The sequence below is a fragment of the Antennarius striatus genome, chromosome 3, assembly GCF_040054535.1.
Source record: "Antennarius striatus isolate MH-2024 chromosome 3, ASM4005453v1, whole genome shotgun sequence".
In the NCBI taxonomy this organism is placed as follows: domain Eukaryota; kingdom Metazoa; phylum Chordata; class Actinopteri; order Lophiiformes; family Antennariidae; genus Antennarius; species Antennarius striatus.
The window spans coordinates 21,717,983-21,735,323 of NC_090778.1; the positions used below are offsets into that span (position 1 = coordinate 21,717,983).

The following is a 17,341-nucleotide window of genomic DNA, read 5'->3' on the forward strand; positions in this document are numbered from 1 at the left end:
GCATCTGTCCAAGGTCAACCTGTGGGTCACCCTACAATATGTTTTGAATTCACTTCACTATCATCTAATCAGTCATGCACATGATAGTTAGAGATAATTTTATGCATATATTTTCTTCAAGAATATACAAAAATAGCTATTGCTCAGTTTTTGTAGATACTGCACTTTGATTTTGTAGGACAATTAAACAATTTAATGCCACGCAGTTCATCTTACCAACCGCTAGACGGCAGTAGCTCCTCGTCATAGAGTTGAGCTACATAGATCGACCTATCTTCAGTCTCCAATGATTGTTTTGCTATAGCCCTTGTCATTTTTAACATTGTAATGGAACCTACTCCCACGTCTGCATACAGAGGTGAAACACAGATATTTTCCCGTCCAGCTCGCAAACGTCCTCCATGTTTTTTTTGTCTAATTGCCGTGACATTTCTTTTCTACCTACTGTAGCTCTGTGCCACCTTGGCTCTTTGCTGTAGCGCCGTGGACAGGCAGCGGCAGCTCGTGAACGGAAGAGCTCTCGTGCTTTAATTTGAAGGGCACGAGACAGGAAGAGGTGACAGGGACGCGCGCGTGTAGGGGACGTTGTGTAGCTGGTCTGGACCATCAGACGGCACCTTACCGAGGAGGGGAAGGACGCTAGGAAGGGTCTGGGATGCCGAAGGCGACCGGAAAGGAAAGTTCGCTGTGGTTCCTGATAACATTTCACTCAGGGGCTCTTTAAAAAAATTCACATCCTCCACCTGCGCTCCGGACCAGCCGACCGCTGCAGCAGCAGACCCGTTTCCTCCACATCCTCCAGGGCAGAAGAACCCGAACAGGTAATGGTGATGATCAGGTACACGCGTGGGTTGTGTCGAGGTTTACAGGGGAACTATAATCCAACAGGATGTGCTGCTAAAAAATCACCACTGCTAAATGACATCATAAACACAAAATAGGCAAAACAGGCAATGTTTACTTTGTTCATTTTGACATCTGTAAATAAAATACAAACAAATTCTCATGCCTAGAATGTATCTGTATCCCAAATGCAGTGGTGATTGTATTTGTGATGTAAAAACATGATTGGATAAAATAAATAATCGCACCTATTTCAGTGCTAGAGATCATGCTGATGATTCATAATTGCTCATTACAAATGTGTGACTCAGATCTCTTGATATTCTCCACCTTCATCTGACACACAAACACAGACATCCATGTCTCTGAGAGAAGATATGACAAAGCTCCTCACTCACATGACCTTCATCCTTTTTTTTTTTTTTAGCCTGAAAAATCTGTCCTTGAAGCATTATTGTAATCAGGCCATTTAGGTAGTGTCTTCTTTCCACCAAGGATCCTGTCTGTGTTCATAAATGCAGTCTGTACTTGAAGAATCAGCCAAATACTGGAACTACTTTGAAAGCGTAAACCTGTGTATTTTTATGTAGTCACATAACTCTTCATATTATTTGCATAAAGTATGTCTTTATGCTCATGTTTATACATCATTAATCATACGCCTTTAAAGTGCTTTGAAGTACTTCGTACTGCAGTTATATCTCACAAACTAACTGAATGTGATGTGATGGATGAACATCACAAATATTGGCAGATGTTACTTGTTAAACAGCCGTTAATCCACTGTTGTAACGCTTGGTAAACTTATTTTCGTGTCTTACTTTATACCGGTATAAAAACCAGAAGCTGGACATAAAACTTGTGTTTTCTCCATGAGACAGCATTTTGGATTTCATTTGCTTTGGTCTTTCAGTCGCCAGGTAAAGATGTCTTTTATACTGTTTGTAATATTATTTTTATTTTTTGGTGTTTATATTTAGTTTCCATTATTTTACAGATACACTGTAATAAAACTGGACGTGAAAAAATGTGCTTTTCCTAAAGAGAGATATTTTCAGCATCTCAAATTATATGAGAACAAAGTGAAAAGCTTTTTTATTATTGTAACACAAATTCTGCCATGACAACCCATCTCAGTGATGTGTCACCAGCCTATTTCTTCTTCTTCTTCTTTCTTTTCGGCTTTTCCCTTCAGGGGTCGCCACAGCGAATCAGTTGGCTCCATCTAACCCTGTCTTCTGGATCCTCTTCTCTCACACCAACTACCTTCATGTCCTCTTTCACTACATCCATAAACCTCCTCTTTAGTCTTCCCACCTGGCAGTTCAAAACTCAGCATCCTTCTACCTTTGAATGAAAATGTCTTTTTTCCATTGCAGGCTTGCTGTAATTTCTTCCATCGTATTTACTTCTTTCTCTGCACTCACAGCACTTTGATTGGTGAAAATCACCGAGATTCTTTTTTATTTGGAGCCTTTTAGCAGAAGGAAATGAAAATATTACTTGATAGAACTGACATTGCAGCTCGCAATGTAATTTTTCCAACATACTTTATGTTGTCAACATGTGTCTGCAAGCAAGTTGTTGTTGTTGGACTGTAAGCAAGCTCACTTTTGACATCTTACAGCTTCGGCTGTGATCTGATCAGAGAGATGAAGCCCAATGGATACATGGTGGCAATGATTAGTGACACTAGGACCTGGGGGATTCATTTACAGCTGTGGCAGCAACTGCAAGTGTCCAATCTGTCCGGGTCATTATTAGTATCTCTGCAACACAGGCATGTGGCCCCTGGAGGCCCCAAATAGAACACTCCACTGATCTGTAATTTCAAAATTACTCATGTAAAAGGTGTGAAAAAGCCATCAACAGTATGGTTTGGAACGACTGCCACCGCTACGCAACCACGCAGAGCGAAGGCGAATGTAGATGATTCAGTGTGAAGATGAAGGCGACTTCCTTAAATTTCATTCAGGAAGACGTGAAATTCTGACCGTTCACAAAGTCAGGCAACCGGAACGATCTGTGATGTGAAATAATCCAATCAGAGTAGCGGGCTAGAGCCTGCAGTTTGGGTTCAGCTACATCCTTCCTGTCGGGTCGCACCCCCCCAGGTGGGTGCGTGTAAACAGCATGACACATTGTTATTATGAAATCATTCCACTCCCTGCTCACTGAGTTGACTATGAAGTGCTAGTCTTTATCGGATGTTCCCAAAAATGTAAATATTTAGCTTTTCCTCAATCATGCAAAACAAGGAAAGAAGATTTTGTTTGTATTTTAGAAAGTTTGATATCACTAATTTTCAATTTATGCAATGAAGGAAATTATTTTCTGTCTTAATATATACGCTGTTGTCCTCCTCCTTGTTGTTCTCCATTTGTTTCCTATTCACACAGATGCATATCACCACTGATTATGATCTACGAGCTGACGCTGGCCACTGAAATGATGGAGTGTGACTTCATTGATAGTGACTGTGAGGTTGTTATCTGAAAGAAACAACAACGCGCGTGTGGCTGGAGGAGGAAGTGGTTGGAGGTTTCAGGTCAGGAGCTGTGAGGACACTCAGCTCTGCGTTGAAAGCGGGAAATGGTTGGGTTAGCCATTCCATTGTCATGCAGTGAAGGTGGCAGAGTGTGCAAGAAGATGGGGAGAGTGAAGGGATTAGAGAATTGGGACGATAAGAGAGAGAGAGAAGGGGATTAAATCTGGGGAAAAATACAGAATGCCTGAGGGATGTGTGAGACAATTTGGAAACATTCTGCAAAGACACACGCTGTTGTCACCGAATGCGCTGCCTCGCTTTGACTCTCCCTTTTGTATTCCTCGGCTCGTTTTGCTCCCACCCACTCACACGTGTGCCAAATCGTCCTTCCATCCTCAGCCCCCCCACACACTAAAAGCCATACATGGACCACAGTCATACATAACGCCCAGCCACACACAAGGTTATTGGTGGACTGGAAGGCCAGCGTGTCTCTGGGCAAACACCCTCTGTGCACGAAAGTCATGGCCTCCGTCTCGTCAAGGTTATGTGAATAATTACAAGAGAGAGCCGCTGGTTCTCTGTCGCCAAGCAAAAAAAAACAACAACCCTCTGACCTTTCTGACCAAGAATACGTCCAGGATATTATGTATGTCAGTCGTGCAAAGAATGATGGTGGGTTATCTTTTCCTGTAATCTGGCTGCTCATGTGACAACACAAGATTAGTTTGTCTCTACATGATAAAATATACAACATGGACATTCTTTTCTCCTCGTTTCTGTTCTTCCGTCGCTGACGGATGGATCTGGGTCTGGCTGCATCAGCGTTGTGCCCAAATCAGCTCTTTTAAGGCTCAGACATGATCACGACAAGAACATCATGTCTCCATCTACTGGGGCAGCGTGTCTGTTTTGTTTGAGGGGTTAAACATCTGAGAACTCTGCTTGTTCTGATTTGATTTTTTTGACATATTTTATTGCCAATATTTATCTTCAGTCGTGCCGCTTATCGCTAAAATTCTTCAGTTTTTGTGAATGTGTTGTGTTTTCTGGCTGTGATATTTTAATTTAAGTCAGAATCTGTAAATGTAATTACTATTGTTCTACAACAATCACAACAGAGATATGCAAAGCAGATCTACACCCACCGTGGTTGTGTTGTGTTATAAATATGTCGTCACCGTAATGAATGAACACAAATCTCCATGCCTGTCTGTGTTGTTGTTTATTCCGTAGTGTTGACTTCTACTGTTGTGAACTGTGCAGTTTGTCCTCATGTTAGCGCCGGGCAGGTGCTCTGAGCTGATAGGAACTGACCAGGCGTCTCCCTGGTTACCAGAGGACAGGAAGACGGACTAGACGTAAGCAGAGAGGATGGTATACAGTTCTATGTTAGAGCTTTTTTCCTCCAAGTATTTCATTCAGACAGGACACGTTCTATCTGCCACCGTTGTCTAGCTGTTGTGTTTTATTTGCTTTTTAAAAAATTTTTTTTTAGATGCATTCTATTCTGTAGTACAGCCAGCTGTTTTCATGTGATTTTAGGAGGTGGGTAATTCAGGTGTCGGGATGACAGGAGCCTGAATGACTCACTCGTTTCTCCTGCTGGTGATATTTAGATGTAGAAAGTGTTTAAAAAGTGGCCCAGCTGGTTTAGTCGGTTTAATCTCAGGGTTGTGGGTTCAACCCCACAAGGACTTCGCCATACTCAAGACTAGAGTATGGAGTTTGAATTGGTAGTCAGAGACGTGTCAGTTCACCTCCACTGCTGAGGAGCCTTTGAGCAAAGCATCAAACCCCAAAAGCTGTTTCCTAGTGTGCCATCATTTGACCATCTTTCACTCCGTTATCTCTCTACATAATTGCATGTTTAAAGGCCCTTTGTGTGTGTGTGTGTGTGTGTGTGTGTGTGTGTGTGTGTGTGCGCGCGCGTGCATGCGTGTGTAACATACAAGAGTGTATAAATAATCTTCACTCTAGGGATCAATGAAGTATAATAAATTTGAAGTCAATCTAAAATCATAATCTTTGTATGACAACAGTCTGTGATTTGGTCTCACAAGTGAAAATGTTCCTGTTGTTGTTCTATATAACAAAATCATAGGAAATGGATCAAGATAATCCGCGACAAAGCCAGGTACCAGGGGAAGACCCAAATGGAGGAACATCAGCTCCAGCATCAGCTCAAGACATTAATGTCGGCGCTTCCCAGCCTGCAGCACCTTCCAGGCCCCGACGTCCTCAGAGAAGCGCCAAAGTAGAGGGCTCCATCGACATCTCTGAAACCAAAGTGGAGCCCAAAGCGGAGTCCGTTGTGGCATTTAATGAACAAGAAGAGGAGTGTACCCCTGATGGCTCTGTGGCAAGTAGACCTAAACCATCCCGCCCTGCAGCAGTCAAACCCGTAGGAGGGCCCACCGGGCCAGGCATGAAAGCTGGACCCAAAGGCCCCGGCCACCACCCAACGAGGGCCGCCTCGGTCCCCCACCCGCCAGCCAGCAGGCCCCTCCCTCCTCACCTGACCCCTCACGCACAGAGAGCCCTCTCTGTAGCCGGTACCGCTGACACCCAGGCCCAGAACATGGAAGACTTCAGGCAAGTTCGTTTGTGCGTGTGTGTGTGTGTTTGTGCGTGTGTTTGTGTTTGTGTGTGTGTGTGTGTGTGTGTGTGTGTGTGTGTGTGTGTGTGTGTGTGTGTGTGTGTGTGTGTGTGTGTGTACGTTGCTGTGAAAAAGTCATGTCTCAGCATGTTTCCACATTACTTTTCATTCCCAGACAGTTTGGAAAGATAATCCTGGACAAATGCAGTAGTATTCATTTATATACACTGACAGAGTTGCTAGCCTGTATGATTATGACAAACACTTGGTCACACACAAATATTTGGTGATATTTTCTTAACACAGGGATCAGAATTATTTAATTATTAATTATTTAGTTTCTGCATAAACATTTCCCCTTTTTTTACAAATCTAAAAATCAGTGAGAGGTCAAATAAATAAGCTCCCCCTCAAAGTCTCCAACCACAAGTTTCCCATGTTTTAAAATGTTTTTTCTTCCTCCCGGATAGTCCCTCCTTTCTGTGGGAGTGTCTTTAACCTCTCCCTTCCTCTGTCAGCACTAAATCTCTGTAAGGAAATTTGATCTCTTGACCTGCTATTGTTGGCAAATCAATAATGAAATTAGGTGAAAAAGTATTTATTGTTCAACTTATTTAGACAGAACAACATCGATTTCAGTTTCTTGAGGGAACTTTTTTCAATGTGTTTCAGTGCTGAGAAACAGTCGATAAAATGTATTTAAAATCTTGACAGGAAAACATGTTAACTAAAATAACGGGGATTTTTTTATTTTTTTGTTTAATCAGCTTCAGCTGATTGTGTGACGGTGAGAACGGGTCTGTCTGAAGTGATAAGACGGCAGCAGGCACAGGGAGCTTTTTATAGAGCATTCTTTGAATTGTTTTAAGAGCTGAACTATAAGTGGCTTGGGACAACTGAGAACTTGATGGTCACTAAATGTGACCAGTAAAGAAATAAGAGCTGAACCAGTATATCTTTAGACTGATCCAGAGTTAGTTTGTAAAGCTTGATATTTCAAAATTTTGTATTTTCTAACCGATTTTGCCAGATTGCTATTTCTCAAACTGGCGTGTTCCTCTTTTGCAGAGAACATCCAGTCTGTTCTTTCATGAAATGTCATTCATTACTAGGCTCAATTCAGCCGCCATTGCTCACATGATAAAGCCAATGAAGGAGATATGAAGTGAGATTTTTTTTAATGTTCAGTTTCACTGAGAAAATAAAGAAAGTATGTCAGGAATAATTTGCTTTGTGTTCCCACATTAAAACATCATTTTATATTCCTGTGACATTATGAGAGATGTTTGGCCAGTTCTTGTATTTGATAAAGCTTTTGTCAGCTCACATTAATGAGGTCCTGATATCATCATGGATCCTGAGTGAACACAATTCTTTATGCACCCTTGATGCAGACCAGTGCTGTGTAGTAACTACCAAAATAGAACCTTTTTTTTTTTTGTCAGAATGTTTAATTAATTCAATTGATGGTATAATTGATGTGCAGATACTTATAATAAAACCCTCTGTCTGTAATGTCAAGAAAAAACAATAGACAGTTTCCAGCTGCTATCTCCCCCCACGTCCGTGGGTGACGATGGTGATCTTTGAGAAGAGGAGAGTTTATAACAGCTACTTCATAACACTCTTTTATAACAGGGTGCACATCATCACCTGGAATGTGGGTTCAGCCACTCCACCTGATGACATCACTTCCTTACTGGGCCTGAATGTGGGGGATGGAAATACAGACATGTACATTATTGGGTGAGTGTTTTGTGGTGTGTTAGTCATCCGCTTTCTTCTACATAAAAGCTGAAGCCTCGGTTAAAGTTCACTTCGTTAATGTTCAGCAACACTGCTAATAATTCCACTAATGAGCAGCCAGGCTCAGTTGTGAACCACAGAGATATCTCCTTCCTTTCGGCTACAATTGTCTCTAATAATCCGAAATTACCCAATGATCAGCTCCTGGTATATCTGTCTGCTTCCTGCTGCTGACCCATATGCGTTACTCTGTGTCGTTTTTCTTCAAGGCTGCAAGAGGTGAATTCTATGATTAACAAAATGCTGAAGGATGTCCTCTTCACAGACCAGTGGAGCGAGGTCTGCATGGAGAGACTCAGCCCCTTCGGTTATGTGCTGGTCAGTAATGACTTTTACTATCAACACATACGCACACTCTCTCTCTTTCTCTGCAGAAATGCGTAGCTTTACCGCTCAGATGATGTAAGATAACCGATGAGATCTCTGCTTCCTGCTGCTGCTTTGGCTCATTTTGTTCCCCAAGCAACGGATGATGTGATGGTTTATAAGAGGCGTGTAAGAGGCGTATCTTCTGCTGTCTGCCAAGCGAGTAATGCAAAGTCAAGCACATACTGTGTGTTAGTCTCATTCTCTGTGCATCTTTATGTGAATCCCTTCACCTCATGCTGGCTTTGGATTCACATACCTCCCACGGGAAGGGAGTGAACTAAACACTACAGTAGGTTTCATGTAATGCCCTAGTAAATGAGATATATTCCATGTCTTACATTTGTAAGAGGGCCAACCTCAGCCATTGATGTTGGTCTTGATTGTGATATCACGGTGACCTAGAGAGCGACCTAGAGAGCGACCTAGAGAGCGTGAATCAAGCCGAGCTGAAAGAACCAGACAAATGTCTCCCAGGACAGTGTTTTATTTTTGGGTCACGCTGTTGTCAGTGTTGATGGGCCCCTGACAGCGAGACTGATACCGTCCTCTGGCTGTCTGATGGTGTGCCCTACATGTATGTCTCCATTTGTCGACATGTGTGTGCATCTTGATGCTGTTTGCAGGCTATAGGGTTTATTTTTATTTTGTTTTAGTTGCAGGGTGTCTTGAACACCGTGAGCTGCAAGAGGGTTTCTGTGGGTGTGTGTAGCTGTGATGTGGTTCACTCACACAGAGTAACAAGCCGCCCCATCACTTCTTTCCACCCTGACACTGTCTGCTCACCAAAGCATTATCACTGTCAGGATCAAACTGTGAACAAGTGCAAGAAAGCTCAAATCAGCTTTTCTCTGCTGAAACACTGACATTTTTTTCTGGCTTTTCACCACACACTTGCTGAATGTCTTGTCTGTTTGAGTCAGCTCCAATTTAGATGCACAAAAGTTTTTTTTAGACCCTGATCTCTAATTGCAACATGTCATGTTCTATTGAAAATTAACTGTTTTTACGCAGTGTGACATTTTCTAAAGTTTCTGTACTGTAGTATTGGATTCATCAGACTGTGAAGTAACTAAAAGACATCTTAGCTGTGGTGAGAAAAAATGTAAAATGGAATTGTTTGAAGACGCTACTTTAACAGGGACATGCCAAATGTTAAAGGTTAAAATAAGTGAATGAAGATGCAAATAGATGCAGTTTTATGTATAAAAATGACTCACTTGTGAAGCACTTTTGTCAGAATATCAATGGAGTATCTTCTTCAGAAATCCAGGACATGATTTCTAAGCATTTCCTGTCTAAATAAACATGACAAGTTGGAGGCTGGCACGTCTTCTTTTGTCTCACACTTCCTTCAGATTTCCAGGATGCGCTGCTAAAACAAACTTGTTACTCACAGCTCATTTTTTCAGTGATGTGTGAGCTGGACATGGTGAACTGCACACACTTCCACACACATACAGTATACTCTCTAGCTCTGTCTCTGCATACCCGTCTCACTTATGCAAAACTGTCTTTAGGTCTTTTCTCAAAATGTAGCGTGTAAGCATTCTGGAGCAGCTCCACTATTTACAGCTCCACAGTTTAGAAATACTGGTTTTTGCTGTCACGTTTTACTCACACACACGCACACACACAGATGTCCACACTCATAACATCGGTGCACGTTACGGTTCAGTTGAATCCATTATGCAGCAAAGTTGTGCGGAGAACCAGTGCATATACAAGGGAGACGGTCGGTCTTGGATCACGTGTAGATGTGTGCCTCCATTACTGCCTGCAGGGCATTTCAGACATGTAATCGTGGTTATTCAGTCAGTGGTTGGGGGTTGGGTTTTGTGGACAGCTGGACAGAGGGAGGGATGGACTTTAATATCTGACATGCAAATATATTATGTTGTTTTACTCACAAATCCACATGTTGTAACCTTTCCCTTTTCATAATTTGAAAAATATGCATTGTTCTTGTGTTTAACAGTAGTACACAAATGCCAAAATTTGCATGACATTATGCATAACCACAACTGTTGGAATGACTTTGAAGGGCCTGCATTGTGGATGTCACGTTTGCTCTACAAAGTGGTTTTTTGCCACAGCGAGTGGAGAAACCACAAGCCTCCTTAATGTACACAACTTTGGATAAAGAAGTGGAAAGGTTGTGGTAGGGGCTCCTGCAGGGTATGATGGGAATGCAAAGAGAGAGAGAGAGAAAGAGAAGAAAGGAAGATTCTCCAGATCATTTCCCTCCTCTCTCTGTCCCTCAGGTGACCTCCCAGAGGATGCAGGGGTTACTACTACTCGTCTTTGCCAAGTACTTCCATCTGCCCTTCCTCCGTGGGGTCCAGACTGAAACCACCCGCACTGGCCTGGGGGGATACTGGGTGAGATGGCTGCTGACACCGCTCTGATCCTCACTGTGTCATGGGATCTCTGCATAAGGTCACATCATTGTCACTAATACGCCGACAGACGCTGGTTTTCCACAACAGTTCTGACAGTTTTCTCCATCTTTCTTTGCAAACACTGTAAGTTGTTTGTTTGAGCATGCATTGGTAGTCTTGTGCAAACGGTTTTCTGGAGAATACCTGCACCTGGAGGGCAGAAACCATGGTTACATCTGTGGTTGCCTCTATTGAGAAGCACGCAGGTTGACATTTATCAAGTGCTGCAATGGGAGGGTTTCACCTGAATGTTTCCAAAATACAAAAGACACCTTTACAAAAGGAAAGAGCCGTTGTAAAACTGATAAATTCAAAAAGAACTCAGAATTATCAGGTGTACAGTTTTTAAATGTCACAGAACACAGAACAGTTTGTTTTACTGTCAGTTGAATGTTTCCCCTCGGTAATGCAGCCATGGTGGTGTTGATGGGGGTGTGATTTAATGGGAATTTTGACATCAGAAGATATCCTCCAGGTAGGAACAAATGCATAACAACTGCGGGCATATTATGAAGTCTTGATAGTTGTTAGTCAAATGGTGCTACATACATGGAAAGTTAAAGATGATAAATCGTACCTCTAGAAGTATGAAAAAACAAAGTGTATCAAACCAGCAGCGAGTCGATGGAAATCAAGTTCTGTTTGTCACACACTTCTAAGAACCCTTCTGGCTGGTCAGCATTTGGACACCTTGAAAGAAGAAATTGGGGACATAACCTCCACTTTGGTGATGCTGTCATGATGTTGCTTTACTCCCATCTGCTTCATCTCAGCTTAGTAATACCACCTCCTTTCCTGACACTGTAAACCGATGATTATTATGAGTGGTCGACAAAATAACATTATGCCCTGACAAATCTCTTGTCTTCTAATGGCTCAGAGTATCAGGGAAAAAATGCAAAGACTCATCCTGTCCCCCCACTGTGCACCTAACAGGTGACATTAAGTATTGATAATGTTTTCCACTGGTCATTGAGTAAACGTGCTGTTTCTCTGTGGCACAGACACACATACCCTATAGCTTATGTCTAAAACAATACCAATCCCTGTGAGTTGGGATTGGCTACATTTATTTCATAAATTCATCCGATTTTTGAGAAACTCAAATAGACAGAATAGACAGAAGTCCTTCATTGTCATTCACAAGTGTGTGCTCTTCTTATATATTATTTAACCTCTTCCAGGGGAATAAAGGTGGCGTGAGCGCCCGCATGTCTGTTTTTGGACACACGATCTGCTTCCTCAATTGCCACCTGCCAGCTCACATGGAGAACTCCGATCAGCGCATGGAGGACTTTGAGAGCATCCTGCAGCAGCAGCAGTTTGAAGGTCAGGCCGCCACTGGAGTTCTGGACCACGAGTAAGTTGCTACGCACACACACACAGATATAATCACGGGTGGATTTTTGTGTTAATATCTGTAATCTTACAAACGTGTGTTGGTGTTGAATGTATTTCAATTGATGAATCTGATTTTTTTTTCCAGTGTGGTCTTCTGGTTTGGGGATCTCAACTTCCGCATTGATGACCTGGACATGCAGGTGGTAAAATTAACCATTGATAACAACAAGTATGCAGCATTGTGGGAAAAGGATCAGGTAAAACTTCAGGCGATCTGATGTTCTTTGTGAAGAAAATTATTTTATCTTTATATTCTCTATAAGTACTAACAATCCATATTGCAGGTTTCACCAACACAGACAAAATAAGGGAAACATTTCATGTCAGAATGAGATCTAAATAAAAGTCTATCAGGGTTATGACCTAAACTCAACAGGATGTTTTCCATTTTGAATTTGCAGTTTACACTTCTTGCGCTTTAGTGCTCTGATCCTAGAAATTAAATCCAATTGAATTAATAAATTTATATTTGGTTGGATCAATTTCAAGACCTCAGTGATGAGAACTTATGAAAATACTGTACATATTTTTTATACTACTGTGTACTCATGGTGTCTGGGGATTTGTTATGTTTTGCTGAGGAAACAGGAAGTTGTAATAACTCCCTTGTTGATGACCCACAAACTTCACATATTGGATAAAATTCCCAGCCTGATGACATCTGAACAGAAAAAAAAGAGAATATAATATTCTCATTGCTGGACAATGAACTGCGTAGGTAATGCCACTAGGGGGCAGTAGAGACAAACTGTAAGTGAAGTGCCTCACTGACATTATATCTCTGCTAACTCTCATTGTTATAGCTCAATATGGCCAAAGACAGTGAGACAGTGCTGGAAGGTTTCCAGGAGGGACCCCTGAAATTCCCTCCCACCTACAAGTTTGATGTTGGAACAAATACATATGACACAAGGTGATATCATAGGGATTGGTATGGTGTTGCATTCACTCTCTTCTCTAAGAGGTCCTAACTAGCCTGGAGAGATGACAGAAGAGCCTCTTCTTTTCTACATGTACAATTTTAAACTTGTCATACCTCTATTTCCGTTTAGTGGAAAGAAGCGTAAACCAGCCTGGACTGACCGGATCCTCTGGCGTCTGAGAGCCACAGCATCCACATCTCCCAGTGCCAGAAAACGTGGATCAGTTTCAGGTCTAACCAGCGGAACCAAAGTGACACAGCACTACTATCGAAGTCACATGGAGTACACCGTCAGTGACCACAAACCAGTCTCCTCTATCTTTACCCTGCAGGTGAGACACATCAGAAAACACTGTGATGACATAAGGCTTTTGCTTCTGTTGATAATACACTACTTAGATTGCTACCAATAACTCATGTGTTCTATTTTCAAGACATTTGTAATATATTCTAAAATGAGAAAGTACCAACGTTTAAAATTTGGAAATAGCTTCCCCTTTTTTATGCACATGAATAAACATATTCCATGCATCTGACATCATGTTCTCTGCAGTTCCCATACAAAGTTGACGTTCCTCTGGTCACGCTCATAGTGGAGGATGAATGGAATAGTATTGCTGATGCCATAGCCAAATTCAAACTGGCACCCAACTTTTCGCGTAGCTCATGGGATTGGATTGGACTTTATAAGGTAGTAGATTTTGCACACATCCTTGGAAAATACAATCTAACATGCACATTAATGTTTGAAGAAAAAAAAACATGTTTGAAGACAGGATAACTGTGTCCATGAATGACCAAATCCTATTAAGTACAGTTTGTGATTGTGTGGACACCCAGGTGGGCTTCAAGCACCATAAAGACTATGTGGGATATGTGTGGGCCAAACAAGAGGAGTCAGATTTCCAACGACAAGAACATCAGGTAGTCTAGCCGTGTGCCAAATTCTCTGTAGAGCAAATGGGGTTTTTTTTGTTTTTAATAGATATCTGACAAGCTGTTTTTCAGGTAACCTTTACCGAGGAGGAATTGCCCAAGGGCTCAGGGGATTTTATCTTGGGTTACTATAGCAACAACATGAGCACCATTGTGGGTGTAACAGAGCCGTTTCAGGTATTCATACCTCTTACATTACCTGCATTCATTTAATACAATTGAGTAATGTCTTAGAGAGAAACATCTGCTCTTTGATATTCAGGTATTTATTGTCTCTACTTACATATTTCTGTGTTTTACACTTATTCTGCTTCCTTCTTTCCACTCTCATCCTTGTGTTCATCAAACTTCAGATCCAGCTTCCCACTGCAGATCTTGACAACAGTTCATCAGACAGTTCTGACCTCAGCTCAGAGGATGACAGCACTGTTGTCCTCATGAAGACAAGATCCCGCAGTCCCAGTCCGGGCAGGGTCAGACACAGCAGGCAACACAGTCGCAGCCCCAGCCGGTCCAGCAGCGCCGAGCAGGCCAAAGCCAAACCGCTCAGCGTTCCTGATGGTTTGCCACACCTCGCTCCAACAGAGAGGGATTCCACTAGACCTCCAGCAGAGAGCAGCAGCGTCCAGACATCTGCTTCCTCCCAGGAAGAAAAACAGTCTGGTGATTCAGGGCTGTGATGCACAACTGAATCCTGCTTTTGTCAAAGGTCACATGGGCACCTATTGTGTCTTCTGTCAAATACACCTACTAGCCTTGAGTTGTTCTAATAAGCTGTGCACATTGTGTATTTTTCATTTGGGAACCTTTTGCTGTGCCCTGTAGTCCTTTGATCTATGTCTGTTCTCAGGTGTGGACAGTACAGGGAGCTCACACCTTACATTAGGAAATACTCAAGGACTCATGGTCACGCATAGAAAATGGTACTAAATTTTTAGAAACCATCCTCTTTAAAATGCTTTTAAATTCCGCTCTGAAGTACAACATACAAGTGGAGAGAAAAGGGAATGTGTACTTGACTGATATTACTCATAAATATCACTAGTTTCCTTTAGTTGTGTATTTTTTGATCCGTACTGACCAAAAACACGATCAAGACATAGTAAAAAATACATTCTATTCCAAGACATCCCACAAAAAGACTCAGTAGCTTGACCAACAGCCACCAACCAATTTTGTTACTTCAAGTCTGAAGGTAAAGTGATGGTGGCCATACAGTTTGAATTGTCAGTGTGGTTCTACTCTTGTGGAAATTTCCTGCTTTAGAACCTCAGCATGTGTTACAGTGTGACATGATGCATAATGTCAGGTAGCGTTTCTATGATCCAGGGCGTAGTAGAACAGAGCAGAGGGGGTGGAGACGGGACGTCTGGAGGTGGTGACCGGTGGTGATGGCAGCAGTGCAGCATGTGTTAGTGTGCAGGTTGAATGTGAGCGGAAAGGCCTTTAAATAGAATGCCAAATCAGTGCAAGGGGATGTGATGAGTGGGGAGGTCAGCTGGTGTCAGCTGACGCTGCGTAGCTGTCAAGTCAGGATTAATTCATTAATTATTGAGTGTTCTCCCTGCAGTATTAACTACAGCTACACAACACCCAACCCAGGACCTGGGAGCAGCATAATGCTTTGTCATGTGTTTGTGGGAGCTGTTGAGCCTCATTTAACATTTCACAGGTTTTCTTTTTTCTGATTTACTCAGAAAACAAAAATCACACATTAGATTTTATACCTATTTTAAATGGGGGGTTTTTTTGGTCATTTTTTGGTACAATCTTTAGACTTGTAGTTTCGACGTGGAAGCAAGAAAATCTGACAATCCAGATATATGTGACTCTCTCTCTGTTTCTCTCTTTCTGCTCTCTTTTGACATGTCGGTCACATGTTCGATTTAGGAGGGGTTTTTTCTCAGATCCCCCCAACTGATAACTGATCCCTGTGATTAGCTGGCGTTGCATTGTTAGCATGTGACCGTCAATGCATCATCTTAGACAATGTACTTTTGAGCTGTTAGCATACATCAGTGTGTACCGATGTAGCTAGAACCTCAGTGTGTACGTGTGTGTGTGTGTGTGTGTGTGCGTGTGTGTGTGTGTGTGTGTGTGTGTGTGTGTGTGTGTGTGTGTGTGTGTGTGGGATGATTATGTGTAATTAACTGTGGCAGTGCGTGGGTTTGACTGTTTGCATTGTTTGCTGCTAGACATATTGTACATTCCGGTACTGTGATATCTGTGCTGTAAAGTGCTGTTTTTTAAGTACAATCGTGGATGTGAAACGTGTTAGACAAACATGATGAGGACAGTATAACTATACAGTACTATAAACTTTATTATAAATATTAAGTGAAGAAGATGCAGAATAGATAAACTTGCACGGATATGAAATGCTTGAGTCATTTCACTGTGAGTTAAGTCATTTTCTTGATGTTGAAATGAAAAATCTAATGGAAACATGTTTTAAAGTCGTTAAAGATTGTATGACATTGTCTGACTTTGTTATTTAGATAAATATGATCAGCTCTACAGTCAAGAACATTGACTATCGTGAAATTGTGGGGAAAAAAAGCTCTGTCTACAGAATTTAAATGTTTTGTAATGATGTGGCAAAATAGAAGAATTATAAATGTATATGGACAATTTTTAAGTATTGTAGAAAAGTAGAAGACAATCTAAGACACAAAGATTATTTTACTTAAATTGTGTGTTTATTTTTTTATTTAACAGTTAAATGAGCCTGAATTCTGCTGGCCAGTGAGGGACTATTACTTCAATGGAAATGTCAAATGATATAACAGAGATATTTATCTTCATTTTCTGTGATGAACCATAAAGAGAGAATTTTCCCTTTTTTTTCAGTTTCCATTTTTGTGATTTCAGATTCAGTGTTGATTTTATTGTCTGCAGTGTGGATTGTTTTAGTCTACAGGTCTGTGAAGCTGTGAATTAACTTGAAAAAGAGCAAAGGAAGCCTGTGATAGAAATGATTTTTTTAAAAATATGTGAAATCATCTGATAAATGAAATGAGGCAGATTTCAGTGATTGCTGACTTTGTTCCAAAACCACAAAATATACGCTATTTCAAATTGTGACTTGTTTCTTGAGTCTCTTCATATTTAGTCTGTCTGTGTGTGTGTGTGTGTGTGTGTGTGTGTGTGTGTGTGTGTGCGTGCGTGCGTGCGTGCGTGCGTGCGTGTGTGTGTGTAAAACAGAACAGTGGGCCCAAGGTCAATAATGTCACCTTACTCTCCTGTACATGAATTGCATCATGCTCGATTATACAAAAGAACTGTGTTAGATTACTGGTGTTATAGTTGTCTTCCAGTCTATTATTTATTTTGGGCAGCTTGTCAGCCCTTTGTGATTTAATATTGTTCAAATTTAGTGTTACTGTACTTTCTTTATTTGGCTTTCAGAATACTTTTGGTCATAAATATTACAACACATCCTGCCAAAAGCAACAGCATGCACATCTTGCATCATGCTTTTGCCTTCTGAAAAGAGATTGTCCACCCTGCAGATTCATCATGACAAATAACTGTGCCTC

At 41.6% G+C, this 17,341-nt stretch overlaps 1 protein-coding gene across 2 annotated transcripts; it reads left to right on the plus strand.

Moving 5' to 3' along the window:
* Nucleotides 1–537: 537 nt before the first annotated feature.
* Nucleotides 538–16,886, plus strand: inpp5jb (inositol polyphosphate-5-phosphatase Jb). Of its 2 annotated transcripts, none has more exons than XM_068309896.1 (13): nt 538–821; nt 5,436–5,926; nt 7,569–7,676; nt 7,946–8,054; nt 10,367–10,483; nt 11,728–11,903; nt 12,030–12,141; nt 12,748–12,857; nt 12,997–13,198; nt 13,420–13,557; nt 13,707–13,790; nt 13,875–13,979; nt 14,156–16,886. In XM_068309896.1, the coding sequence occupies exons 2-13, from the start codon at nt 5,439–5,441 to the stop codon at nt 14,480–14,482; spliced, it is 2,076 nt and encodes a 691-aa protein (XP_068165997.1). In that variant the 5' UTR covers nt 538–821; nt 5,436–5,438; the 3' UTR covers nt 14,483–16,886. The 2 variants fall into 2 exon arrangements, with proteins under 2 accessions (XP_068165997.1, XP_068165998.1); XM_068309897.1 differs by lacking the exon at nt 538–821 and adding an exon at nt 4,547–4,692.
* The last annotated feature ends 455 nt before the right edge of the window (nt 16,887–17,341 follow it).

Excerpts from the sequence above, each read along its gene's own strand:
- inpp5jb (XM_068309896.1), top strand. The coding sequence starts at position 5,439 with ATGGATCAAGATAATCCGCGACAAAGCCAGGTACCAGGGGAAGACCCA. Across the intron at positions 10,484-11,727 it reads CTGGCCTGGGGGGATACTGG|GGGAATAAAGGTGGCGTGAG; the intron begins GTGAGATGGCTG and ends AACCTCTTCCAG. Across the intron at positions 13,791-13,874 it reads TCCAACGACAAGAACATCAG|GTAACCTTTACCGAGGAGGA; the intron begins GTAGTCTAGCCG and ends GCTGTTTTTCAG.